Here is a 13003-nt window from a genome sequence, read left to right on the forward strand (position 1 = left end):
CCGCATACACACACCACACAACACTTATCACACACACAACACACCACACAGCACATGCATATCACCCGCATACACACACCACACAACACTTATCAAACACACAACACACCACACAGCACATGCATATCACCCACATACACACACCACACAACACTTATCACACACACACCACACCACACAGCACATGCATATCACCAGCGTACACACATCACACACACATACCACATACACAATACACACACTATCATATATGTACAGATACAGAAATAAATACTGCTGACCAATGTTAAATTCCTTGGGCCAGAAACAACACATCGTCTTTCATAGCCTGCCCCTGCAGGCTAAACCACTGAGCGCACTCTTCCAGGGTGAAGCCATTTCCTCTGGTGGTTCAGTATGGTGACTGCAGGCTAGACCACTGAGCACACTCTTCCAGAGTGAAGCAGTTTCCTCTGGCCGTTCAGTATGGTGACTGCAGGCTCGACCACTCATTCAGTATGGTGACCACAGGCTGGATGTGACTCTGAGTACTTGGAATGTGGCTTGAGGAAGAGAATTTTCAATTATATTTTATTTTATTTTTATTATTCTAAAACTTGGTGTGGTATGGGGACCATGCTTTTTGTTTTGTTTCATTTTTTGTTTTTTTGAGACACGCTTTTTCTGTGTATCCCTGGCTCTCTGGAGCTCTCTCTGTAGAGAGACCAGGCTGGCCTTGAACTCACAGAGCTCCCTCCGTCTGCCTGGTGAGCACCACCACCCGGCGGCAGCAACGTGATGTTATGTACCCCACTAGGTGTCGAGAGGGTTCGCAGAGCTCAGGTCCCTGGAGTTGAAGTTAGAGGTGGTTGTGAGCTGCGGGCTGTGGGTGCTGAGACCTGAGCCTGGGCCCTCAAGAAGAGGACCATCTCTCCAGCCCACATGGATTTCAGTTCAAATTAAGCTACATTTAAACGGCCTCATGTAAGATGGGGGTGGTGTAAACAATCTTCCAGATGGGCAACTCAGGCCTGTAGAGAAAACCCACAGTGACTGTGGTAGACGAAGATAGATCTAGACCGCTATTTCAGGTGAGCTCGGCATTCACAGACTGTTCTCGTCCCATCAGAGAGCACAGGTGTTTACATTGCAGTTCATAGCAGTAGCAAAATTACAGTCATGAAGCAGCAATGAAGATGATTTTATGGTTGGGGTCACTAGAACGTGAGGAGCTGTATTAAAGGGTAGGAGCGTTGGGAGGGTTAAGAACACGGCCGTACTTGCTCATGGACACTTTTCCTAATGTCCTAGTCACCAGGGGGACACAGAATTGTTATCATGCGCACAAATGTCAGCCCTCCATGTGGGTGTGGCACATGGCCTCAGTGGCATAGAGAAGCATAAGGAGGCTGAGCCTAGGAAAGGGAGGGTCACAGCAGAGATGACAGATCCTCCTCTGTCCCCAGCTGCCTCGGACTCCATGCACCTGCCGTGTAGAGGGTCACAATCCCTCCCCACATTTGCCAAATGGGAACCAACTGTACAGCTGGAGGCTGGGGTGGGGAAGCAGCCTGTGGAGTGGGGCCTCTGTGTCTCGGATGCTTCCCATCTTTGAAACTAATTCATTCAGAGTTGTGTCTTAGAGGCTGGTGGGGGTGGTCGGTAGGGTTACAGTCTAGGACTAGAACCGGGCTCCCTAACCATGGTTCTTCCTCACAATCGCACTACTTCTCTCTGAGTTTTAATGCATTGCTGGTTCCTCGGAGACGTGCATGAGGGTCTCTCGGGATGCGGCACCTGACAAGTTCCATGCGACACCCCCTCCCCCCCGGAAGACAGAGAATGCCACACCCGTAGTGTGGCCAGGGGCTGTGGAGCATCCACATGGTACTAGACACGTGGCCTCCCTGGAGGTGGGCCGTGCAGTTCTGAGGCTGGAGGGGGAGGGCCGATCAGGCCAACACACTGCTCTCCTGCTACCCTCCGCTCTGCAGGAATGGATTGTTGGGGATAGTAGGGCTCCAGCTAGTGACCAGTCCACAGGCTGTTTGTAGACCTGTATGTTTTGTAGGCATATAGAGAGGTGTGGGGTTTGAAGTTAGCTGTGGGCCAATGTCAGTGACCCTGACGCCATGTGTTCTGTGCTCACCCTCAGACTTGGTACCAAACCTGCACATACTCCCTTAGAGTAGGTGGGTATTTCAGCTCCGGCCACCAATCCCAACCTGGGGGAGCTGGAGATGCCTGGGCTTGTGATCATCTATCCCTATGCTTTATTCCCACAGTAATGGAGACACAGTCCTCAAAAGTTCACCAGTGGGGCCTGCAGAGATGGCTGGTCAGTTAAAAAGCACTGGTTGCTTTTCTGAAGGACCTGGGTTTGACCCCCAACACCCTGCGAACTCAGTGTGGTGGTACAGACCTATGATCAGAGCAGGCAGGGGACTGGAAGGTCAGGTCAAGGTCATCCTCAACTGCTTGGCAGGCCACCCTAGGCGACTATGAAGCCCGGGATTGGGGGAGGGGGAGGGAAATGGGAGGCGGTGGCGGGGAAGAGACAGAAATCATTAATAAATAAATTTAAAAAAAAAAAAGGAATGCACAAGGGGCCCAAAGAGGCGCCTGAGCAGTTGAGTGCTTGCGGCTCTTGCAGAGGAGCTGGGTTCGGCTTCCAGGAGGCATGTGCCTCACAGCCATGTTTAACTCCAGGTCCAGGGCATCTGATGCCCTCTTCTGGCCTCCAAGGGCACCCGCATGCATGTGGCATAACTCAGAGGCAGGCATATAAGTTTAAAGAGAAAGAACAGAATATGGAGAGTCTTCTGTTGGGGACCGTCCTTGTGTGGGACCGGAGACTCACTGGCTCCCGTACCTGGAGCATCTGTGCTTCTCACGTCGAAGGCTGCTTGTCCTGGCCTGTGCCCTCGTGTTGTCGCTCCAGAAAGGGCATGGAAACTTGGCACACTGGCCCTTATTTCTGTCGATATCTGCTCCAACAGGATCCACTTTGGTCTGGTGTACAAGAGCTGGCCAGGTGTGTGTGACTGACTGGTGGGCCTTGGGGAGGTTCACCTCACCCAGGTTGTTCTTTGTGGCTGGGAGTTGAAATACCCTTTTCACCTACTCTAAGGGTTCTCTGTGTGATTTCAGCACCAAGTCTGAGGATGGGCTCACAGTCACTGTCACGAACACACACCACCATGTCAAATACTCCTGGATGCTTGGGCTGGCAGGGCACACGGTAGCTTCGCCTGCTCCTGAGACACCTGTCCAAAGAATGGAATTTTATTTAATAAGAGGGAGAAGAAGAAATTAAAATTATTTGGTCACGTGCAGGTTCTGAAGCCTGTTCAGGACCTAGAGGCTTTTTTTCCTTCATAGTCAGAGGAATTGGCCCTGGGAGATGGGCAGTTGACCTAGCCCTGATTACTTTGAGCTGAAATGTAAACTGTTGCTTGGCAGTGTGTAGTGGAGGCATACATGTGTTCTCTCAGTACTTGGGAGGCGGAGGCAGGAGGATCTCAAATTCATGATTGGCTTGAGCTGCATTGTAAGACCCTGTCTCAAAAAACCAAGAACTAAGGCCAGCTGTGGTGGTACACTCATTTAATCCCAGCACTTGGGAGATAGAGGCAGACAGATTTCTCTGAGATGGAGGTCAGCCTGGTCTATGTACATCAAGATCCAGGCCAGTCAATGCTACATAGTGAGACCCTGTTTCAAAGCATGCTTGTGCATGCACGTGCATGCGCACACACGCACCTCTATGGTTAGGAGTGTAATTCCATGGTAGAACGCTCATTGTGTTCAAGGCCCCGAGTTTGAACCCCAGTACCACAAGACAAAATCCCCAAACTGAGCTTACTGCTGCTCCTTGCTCCATGCAGCTAGCGTGTATGTGCACACACTCATGAACACAGACTGGTCTGGAGCTCAGAGAATGATCCAGGGAGTGGGTGTCAGACCAGGGTTGTTTATGGGGTACAGCTGGGTGTCAGGCAGAGAGGTGTGAAAGCTGGCCTTGTCTTGAGAAGTTGGGACTACAATGCAGTCATGTCTGTATAGTGCCTGTTAGACACCCAAAGATAGGGCTTGGGAAATGTCCTGTGAGGTAGTCACAGCTTGGCTCTGCTGGGGTTTCTGCCTGGTGGAGAGAGATGGCTCTGCCTGCATGTTGTTGCCAAGCTGCTTCTTGGGACGCTTGCGCCCATGGGCAAAGTCCTGCCTGGCCAGTGTTCCCGTTTGGATGCTCCATGATGTCTGTGGACTTAGTAAATATAAATCCACATACAGCCTGGATGGTAGCCTTGTGTCTTTATTGTTAGTAGGGAAAAAGGGTCCCGGGGGTACAGTGAGGCCGCACCCCCAGATTGTAACAGGATAGGGCCACTTTGTGTCAGGAAGGCCGCCTGCTGTCATGCAGCTCCACCACAAGGCCCAGTGACAGTGCAGCTTTAGGAGACTTAGGACCGTTGAGTCACCAGAGGCGGCTTTTCCCAGACTGCAGAACTGAGGGCATCCTCAAGTCGGAGGTAAGGGATAAAATGCACATCTTGAGATAGGTCTTTAGTCTCTGAAAGCCCGCTCTGTCATTGTTGTATCACTTGGGTTTTGAGACAGGGTTTCTCTGTAGCTTGGAGCCTGTCCTGGAACTCACTCTGTAGACCAGACTGGCCTTAAACTCATAGAGATCCTCCTGCCTCTGCCTCCTGAGTTCTGGAATTAAAGGCATACGCCACCACTGCCTGGCTGTATTTCATTTCCTACCATCTGCACAAACACCTTCTAAGAGCCCCTGGGGCCTGACATTGCTGCCAGGGATGCTCTGGTTCCCAGAAACATTAATGGAGCAACGTCTATCACAAGCCACGCAGGGTGGCAGTCTGGGCACATTCCCATTGCCTTCTGAGTCAATGTGGGGCCACTGACCTGGGGCTCAGATAAGCCTGGAGGCTCCTTTCTGCTGGTTTTTGAAACATTAAGTCTGTTCCAGCCAAGCACTAACCAGGCCCTGCTGTGGGCTGACGTCAGGACAGAGGCCCCTGGGGGGCCTAGCTTTGATGTTTCCCAGGCCATGTCATAGGGTGCGGGATGGGGCGCTCTGAGTGGCAGTCTGGGAATGCAGCATCTCTGGTCACTGCTCTAGAGCAGCTTAGCTCCGGCCCCAGGAGAGGATGTGGGGAGCGAGGTCGGGGTGACTGGGCTGCTGTCCTCTCAGACTTTGCGGCAGGTGGTCTGTGGTTCCTGCACCCCCAGGGCCTATTCCCTCGTCCTAGCCACCATCTGGTTGTCTTCTGCTCTCCGGTGGTGGTCCGTCTGCTGCCCCTGCTTTGGGCATATCCCTGGACCGTGGCATGAGGAGAGTTTTCTAATGTTCTGAGAATTTGGGTCCTTGAGCAGGAAGAGAGTTCATGGGATTAACAATAGCTGCCTTTTACGAAAGGCAACCTCTGGCCAAGGCACGTCACATACATAGCTGCATCATGGCTCATCACATGGAGGACGATAGATCTGAGTCTGATTGGTCTGAATCTGGACACACACATGTTTGAAAAGGAAATAAACCTTTAAGGAAAAAAAAAACTCACACAATCAGACTGCTCCCACCTCCCACAAAAGAAAAAAAAATCTCATGGGTTTAAACAGTGAGATGGTTAAATGGATAAAGGCACTTGTCATCGTGCCTGATAAATGACCTGAGTCCAATTCCTGGAACCCATATGGTGGAAGGAGAGAACCAGTTCTAAGGGATTGTCCTCAGATCTCCGCCCACACAAACAAATCAATAAAACCATCGCAAACCAGAGGAGACAGCTCAGTACAGTGCTTGGCACCCAGGCGTGAAGGCCTGAGTTCAGTCCCTAGGCCACATAAGAATCCAGGTATGGTGCCATTTGCCTGGAATCCTAGGACCGGAGAGGCATAAGACAGGCTCCCCGGGGATCCCTTGGCCAGACAGCCTGATCTACTTGATGAGTTCCAGATCAGTGAGACCCTGTACCAGACGCTCCTGGGCGATGATACCTGAGGTTGACCTCTGGCCTCTTCATGCGTGTGCACATGTGTACACACACAAGCACATGCATTTGGGTTTTTTAGACTCACGATGTTTTAAGCAGGTTTACAGTCTTGTGTTGCCCTGTATTCTTGCTGTTCTGAGGAACAAGTTGGATCCCCTGGCTGCCACAAAGATCTCTCTGCTCTTTGGGGAACACCCTGGTGTTACAGGTTGAAGGTCCCAAGATTTTGATGAATTGTATTTACAGCTGAATCTACTGGTCTCAGGAGGTGGATGGCAAGTGTTCCTGATGTCAAGCCTGTCCCAGACAGGAATTTTCTTCAGGTCAACTAGTATTCTTTGAGTGTCTTTGTGAGCCTGGTGTTGTCTGTGGGAGATGTGTGTGCCACACTACCTGACTGTGGAAACTGACTCCCCTTTATAGGGTCAGGTATTTCCAGGGCAGGCTGGGAAGAGCCTGGCTTCTTTGAGTTACTGGCCTGGCTTTGGACATGTGAGTTATCCTTCATACTTCTGGGCATGAGCTTACTGTTTGGTATGACACAGGGGTTGTACCGTGATACCTAGCAGGGGCAGGACCACACCCCTGCGGAGTATTCAGAAGTGTATAGGGGAGTGTCTGGGTTGGCATGGTAACTGGGGGTGCTCAGCAGTGCCTGAAGGTATATTTGTTAACTGGCACAGTGGGAGGGATCACCCTGCTTGGTAGAGAATTTTCTTAGCCAGAGAACCAACAGGTCCCCATTGAGAAGGAACAAGGAGACTTTAGGACACCTCTAGCTCCCTGTGACTGTGTCAGGAGATGTGGGATTTGGGGAGACTGGGAGATGGACTGGTACCAGACTAGCCCCTCATCTGGACCCAGCCAGCCCTCCTGGATCCTAGGACTTGTCTAGACATAGACTTTATGAGAAGACAGAGTCTCAGCCTGGAAGAACCAAACCCCACTCCTTGGAGAGTGCTCTCTAGGTCGTGACTGATCCCCAGCGACTTGGAAAATGACCCTACTACTGTCCCCCTGCCCTTACGTGGTTCTCAGCCTGTTTCTTCTTGGTGACTGGGAACAGTTCTTCCGTGTTCAAGCCCAGTGGCTCCAGGGCTCTGCACGGCACCCACACCGGGCAGGAACAAAGCCCGGTGTGTTCCTCCCGACTGCTCTAACCATACCACCCACGTGTCCAGCCCTGCCCTCCGCCTCTCCAGGCCATCTGCTCAGCACAGGTGTTTGATCTCCCCTGTTCTCCCTTGCTTGCTTCTGCCTTTGGTTGTGGGGCCCCTCTTTGTTCCTGGTTGTCCCCCTAGTTGTGACCACAGGTGAGGGACCATGGTGCAGGAAAGCAAACATCAGAAGTCTGTGGCTCTGGCTGCTCCTGGACTTTAGAGATAGTAGAGGACGCTAGGACGGCCTTTGCATGTCTGCCGTGGCTTGTGTCCAGTGAAAGGATGCTGTCTCCCAAAGCATCGCCTTTGGCTCCAGAGCTTCTCTGACCACCTCTGTTGCTGCTACTCTCAGGTGTTTTGGACTAAGTCACCGTCTTTCCACGATGTTCTTTAGGTCAAGGTTGAACTTCGTTCTGTGCCTTGATTCTGGGGTCGGTAAGGGAGGGTTGGGTTGCTTGTAATGTCCCCTGCTCCCCGTTTAGCATCAAGACCTAGGATCTGGTCCTGTAGGTCTGGAGCCCTTCTCTTTGGGAAGCCTGATGCAGTCGGCCCCCATCCAGACCTGGAGGCTCCCTTTCACTCCTGTGCTCCACAGGCACCAGCTGCCCACGCCGTCTACATAGCATTTACATGACCACTGTCATGTCTTGTGTGTTGGTCCTGTGTGACCTCAGAATTCAAGGTCCCTTGACCAGAGTGTGGTTTGTCTTTGGATTCTGCAGAGCACCCAGTGCAATTTGAGCTCCTCAGTGGGTTGTTGGCAGCTCTACCCTTGTCCTTTATCCTGTGTTCATTGGCCAGCTGTGTCCCTCTCCTCTGTGTTAGGATGGAGATGTGAACTCCTCCTGACCCTGCTTCTCCCACATCCGTATCTGCAGGTGCCCAGGCAGCGATCGTCTTCATCAAGGAGCCATCTTCCCAGGATGCACTGCAAGGGCGCCGGGCTCTGCTCCGCTGTGAAGTTGAGGCCTCCGGCCCAGTGGAGGTGCACTGGCTGCTCAACGGAGTGCCTGTCCAGGACACGGAGCGACGTTTTGCCCAGGGCAGCAGCCTGAGCTTTGCAGCTGTGGACCGGCTTCAGGATTCTGGTGCCTTCCAGTGTGTGGCTCGGGATAACATCACTGGAGAGGAAGCCCGCAGCGCCAACGCCTCCTTCAACATCAAATGTGAGAGCCCGTGTAGAGGGCGGGCACCGTGCCTGTGCATCCTGCAGACTTGAGCCTTGTGCCTCAGTTTCTCCTACTTTCAGAGTTTAGCTGTGGTACTGCTTGCGTGGAGAAGAGGGACTTGCCTTCTTCCCTCTCTCCTCACTTTTCTTCCTTCTCCATCTTCTGCTTCTCCACCCTGTCCTCTCCCCTTCATCCTCCCAGCCCCTCCCTTCCCCTTTCTTTGCTGTGTGCCGGACCCAGAGTCCCACATATGCTGAGCATACGCCATTACCAGTTATTTTCCCAGCCTCCCCCCAACCGCTTCAAGTTCCATTTATCTGCAGAGGCTTTCATGGATGTCCTTGGCATGTATTAAATGTGACCTGCCAGGGACAGGGCCTGTGACCTGTGTCTGCCGTGGTCTCACCGTAGCTTCACAGTACCCACCTGCATGTGTAGTTCCAGAACCTGCGGGCTCCATGGTGTCCTCCTCCCCTTCCACGTTTCCCTGTTGCCCTCTCTCACTGTGTGGCCTCTGCTCCAGGGATCGAGGCAGGTCCTGTGGTCCTGAAGCATCCAGCCTCAGAATCTGAGATCCAGCCGCAGACCCAGGTCACGCTTCGTTGCCACATTGACGGGCACCCTCGGTAAGAAGCCAGGGAGAGTGGGAGACAGGTAGCGATGTCACCCCAAGTCCTAGCGTCTGTGTTTATCTACTTTGCTTTATTCTGTAACCAACCCCTCTGACCCAAATTTACTTTCCACCCCGCCCTAAGTGCGCCCAGCAGCCTCTAGTGGCTGGAGAAGGTGAGCACTGCATGGGAAGACCTGGATTCTAGGAGCAGACAGACCTGCCATCTCTCTGCTTCTGTCCCTGCACTCTGACTCCCCTCCTCAGGCCCCCGTTCCTCCACTTGTAAACTGGAGTGTTCGGTTAGACTTTTGAGTCTGATCCACTTTTGCCTGCTTATGACCCCCATTCCCATGACAGGCCTACCTACCAGTGGTTCCGAGATGGGACCCCCCTTTCCGATGATCAGAGCACCCACACAGTCAGTAGCAAGGAGAGGAACCTGACCCTACGGCCGGCCAGCCCTGAGCATAGTGGCCTCTACTCCTGCTGTGCCCACAATGCCTTTGGCCAAGCCTGTAGCAGCCAGAACTTCACCCTGAGCATCGCAGGTGAGCCTGTCAGGGGGAGAGAAGAGTGGAGGGGGAGAGAAGAGGGGGCTCTCTGCCCTGCCTGCTCACCCCTCCAGGTTTCCCCTTTCACAGATGAAAGCTTTGCCAGGGTGGTGCTGGCTCCTCAGGATGTTGTTGTAGCAAAGAACGAGGAGGCCATGTTCCACTGCCAGTTCTCAGCCCAGCCACCCCCGAGCCTCCAGTGGGTCTTTGAAGATGAGACCCCCATCACTAACCGCAGCCGGTAAGACGTGGACATTAGACTTGTGCGTCATGAACTTGTATTTTTGCACATTTCCAGCAGACGGCAGTGTGGCTGAAAGAGTCCCAAAGGGGAAGTTCTAGGAAGTGCCTTCTGTGATTCCCACATAGACAGTCCATGATCTAGCCATGACTGTGTCATAATTACCTTCAGGTCTTGCCCACGTGAGTCTGGGATGAAGAGTAGAGACTCAGGGGTGAGAACACAGGTGTTGCCAGAGAGGCCAAGTGCTGCCTAACCTAGACCCCGATCCTGTGTTTTGTCTACGGCCTTCCCATCCCTTATGACTGGACTGCTTGTTGTGTTCAGTGCTTTAGAGGATATTGACACAGGCTAAAAGCCGTGTCATTATTCAGCAGGCTGTTTGAGAAGAAATTGGAGATAGAGTTGGGACGAGAGTTGTAGAAGTAGCTGAGAAAGTTCAGAATACTAGAGGGGAGGTGGGTGTGGAGAGGAGAGGGGGCTGTGATCACAGCCTTCATAGAAAGGTCCAAGATGATACTGACATCACCACACACTTTCTAGGAGGAGGCAAATGTCTCTGAAACTTCGGGGAGGGTTTGTCCTTCTATCAGGATGCTTGTCTAGACTGTAGGAGAGGAGAAAAGCCTTTGTGGTACTGAACATAATGGTGGTCATGGGGGTGGGGTTGGGACTGGGATGACATTGTGCCGTAGGCTGGGGGCTTTAGTCCTAAGGACATCATCAGGCCATCTGATTTGGCTTGGAGGAGCTTGTCCTTGAAGCTGGGGTGTCTTCAGGAACGTGGCCTCACTATCCTGACTTTCTCTTACTTACACTGAATTCTGCTTCACCCTCCTTCCCCAAAATTGAGCTCTCTGCAGTTGGAAAGCACCTAAAACTGAGCGTGGCGACTTGTGCTAGCAGTCCCAATATTTAAGAGGTTGAGGCAGGGGGATGAAAAATTGGAGTTTAGAGACTGAAGAGGTGGGTAAAGTGATTGCTGAGAAACACGAAGACCTACATTCAGATCCTCAGCGCCCGTGTGAGGATACGAGGTGTGGCAGTGTGCATGGAACCCCAGTGCTGACGGGCAGAGATAGGTGGACCTGGGGCTGGCCAGCCGTCCAGCTGAAAAGGTAGGGTCCAGAGTCCAGACATACATGTAGGCAGAACACCAGTATACACGAAATAAAAAGGATTTAGAAAAAAAAAGTGGTTCTGTGGTGCACACCTTTAATCCCTTCGGGAGGCAGAGGCAGGTGGAACCCGGAGTTCAAATCCAGCCTGGTCTGCAGAGTGAGTTCCAGGACAGCCAGTGCTACACAGAGAAGCCCTGTCTTGAAAGATAAAAACAGAAAGAAAGAGAGAGAAAGGAAAGAGGCTACCAAATTTGATAGTATACACCTTGATCCCAGAATTCAGAGGCAGGGGCAGGAGGTTCTATGTAAGTTCTAGGCCAGCTTGGTTTACATGGAGAATTGCAGGCCAGCCAGGGGAACACAGTGAAACCCTGCCTGGGGAAAAGAAAGAGAGGCTGGAGAGTGGCTCAGTTAAGAGCACTTCCTGCTCCTGCAGAGCATCTGGGTTTGATTCTAAGCCCCTGCGAGGCAGCCCACAACTGTCTCTAACTCCAGAGTATCTGGCGCCCTCTTCTGGCCTCTGCTGACACTAAACATGCACATGGTGCAGATAGATACACAGGCAAATACACACATAAAATAAAATTTAAGAATAAGAAAAGGAAATTACAACCTGCACATACCCATGAATAAGTGCACATATGCACCCTTCCCACAACACAGGCCCTTGAGATGCCTGGCATCCTGTGTCAGAAGGAGGCCTAGGGCTGCATCTAACAGTGCCCCCTTCCTCCACAGCCCCCCTCACCTCCGCAAAGCTGTGGTGTTCGCCAATGGCTCTCTGCTGCTGACCCAGGTCCGGCCACGAAATGCGGGAGTCTACCGTTGTATTGGCCAGGGTCAGAGGGGCCCACCCATCGTCCTGGAAGCCACGCTTCACCTGGCAGGTGGGTCTCTGGTGTGGAGGTAGGCACTGTGTCCAGTGTTGGTGGCTCCTGGAGATTTAGGACCCTTGTTTGACTTAGCCACCAGCTTGGAGTGCAGAAAGAGGAAAAGGACTCTGGGCTCAAAGAGGAGGAATTGTGGCTGAGGGGCAGCTTATTGTAAGGCACCTGTCCCTAGACGCCCAAGGCAGTCAGGCAGTCTACCTTCTCCTCACGCCCTTGCAGAGATCGAAGACATGTTGCCGTTTGAACCGCGGGTGTTCACAGCTGGTGGTGAGGAGCGTGTTGCCTGCCCAGTCCCACAGGGTCTGCCTACACCCAGTGTATGGTGGGAACATGCCGGAGTCCGGCTTCCTGCCTATGGCAAGGTCTACCAGAAGGGTCATGAGCTTGTGTTTGTCGCTATCGCCGAGAGTGACGCTGGTATCTACACCTGCCATGCAGCCAACCTTGCTGGTCAGCGGCGACAGGACGTCAACATCACTGTGGCCAGTGAGTATTTGTTCCCTGAAGGGCAAGGATTAGTAGCCTAGGAGATCTGGGGTGAGGGTGTGATGGATCGAGGTTTCCTTGGTGTACACCGCTCCAGGTTCTGGGCTCTTGGGAATGTTGGTCATCTGGCAGTAGTGTGCTAGACACAAAAGTAGAGGTGGTACACCAGAGGAAGTAAACCAGCCTTCCCTGGAGAGTAGTCCACAGAGGATGAACACTGTCTAGGAGTCTGGAGACCTGGATCCCATTCTGCACACAGTGCACAGAGTAACCACTGGGATCATGTTCCCTGAGTTGCAGGGCTGTCTCCTTATCCATAACAAGAGAGTTGGAAAGATCAAATGTTGCAGATGAAAAAGATCTCTCTCTTTCTCAGTGTGGTATGTGTGTGTGTTCACCTGTATGTGTATGTGTTCACCTGTGTGTGTAGTGTGTGTGTGTGGTGTGTTCACCTGTGTGTGTGTGGTGTGTTCACCTGTGTGTGTATGTGTTGTGTTCACCTGTGTGTGGTGTGTGTGTGTTCGTGTGTGTGTGTGCGTTCACCTGTGTTGTGTGTGTGTGTGTGTGTGGAAGCCAGAGGTCAGTGTGCCTTTCTCTCACTGTCTATTGTTTTTTTTTAATATTTATTTATTTATTATGTATACAATATTCTGTCTGTATGCCTGAAGGCCAGAAGAGGTCGCCAGACCTCTTTTACAGATGGTTGTGAGCCACCATGTGGTTGCTGGGAATTGAACTCAGGACCTTTGGAAGAGCAGGCAATGCTCTTAACC

At 52.2% G+C, this 13003-nt stretch overlaps 1 protein-coding gene across 1 annotated transcript in view; it reads left to right on the forward strand.

The window, feature by feature from the left end:
* Ptk7 (protein tyrosine kinase 7 (inactive)) overlaps positions 1-13003 on the forward strand; it is a 64595-nt gene that overhangs the window by 32361 nt on the left and 19231 nt on the right. The window contains exons 2-7 of the mRNA XM_005359746.3: positions 8038-8325; positions 8852-8954; positions 9299-9489; positions 9583-9733; positions 11593-11741; positions 11964-12230. Of these exons, the coding sequence (XP_005359803.1) occupies positions 8038-8325; positions 8852-8954; positions 9299-9489; positions 9583-9733; positions 11593-11741; positions 11964-12230 (1149 nt within the window). The remainder of the gene's footprint in view (positions 1-8037; positions 8326-8851; positions 8955-9298; positions 9490-9582; positions 9734-11592; positions 11742-11963; positions 12231-13003) is intronic.

This window comes from Microtus ochrogaster, linkage group LG2, assembly GCF_000317375.1.
Source record: "Microtus ochrogaster isolate Prairie Vole_2 linkage group LG2, MicOch1.0, whole genome shotgun sequence".
Classification (NCBI taxonomy): Eukaryota; Metazoa; Chordata; class Mammalia; order Rodentia; family Cricetidae; genus Microtus; species Microtus ochrogaster.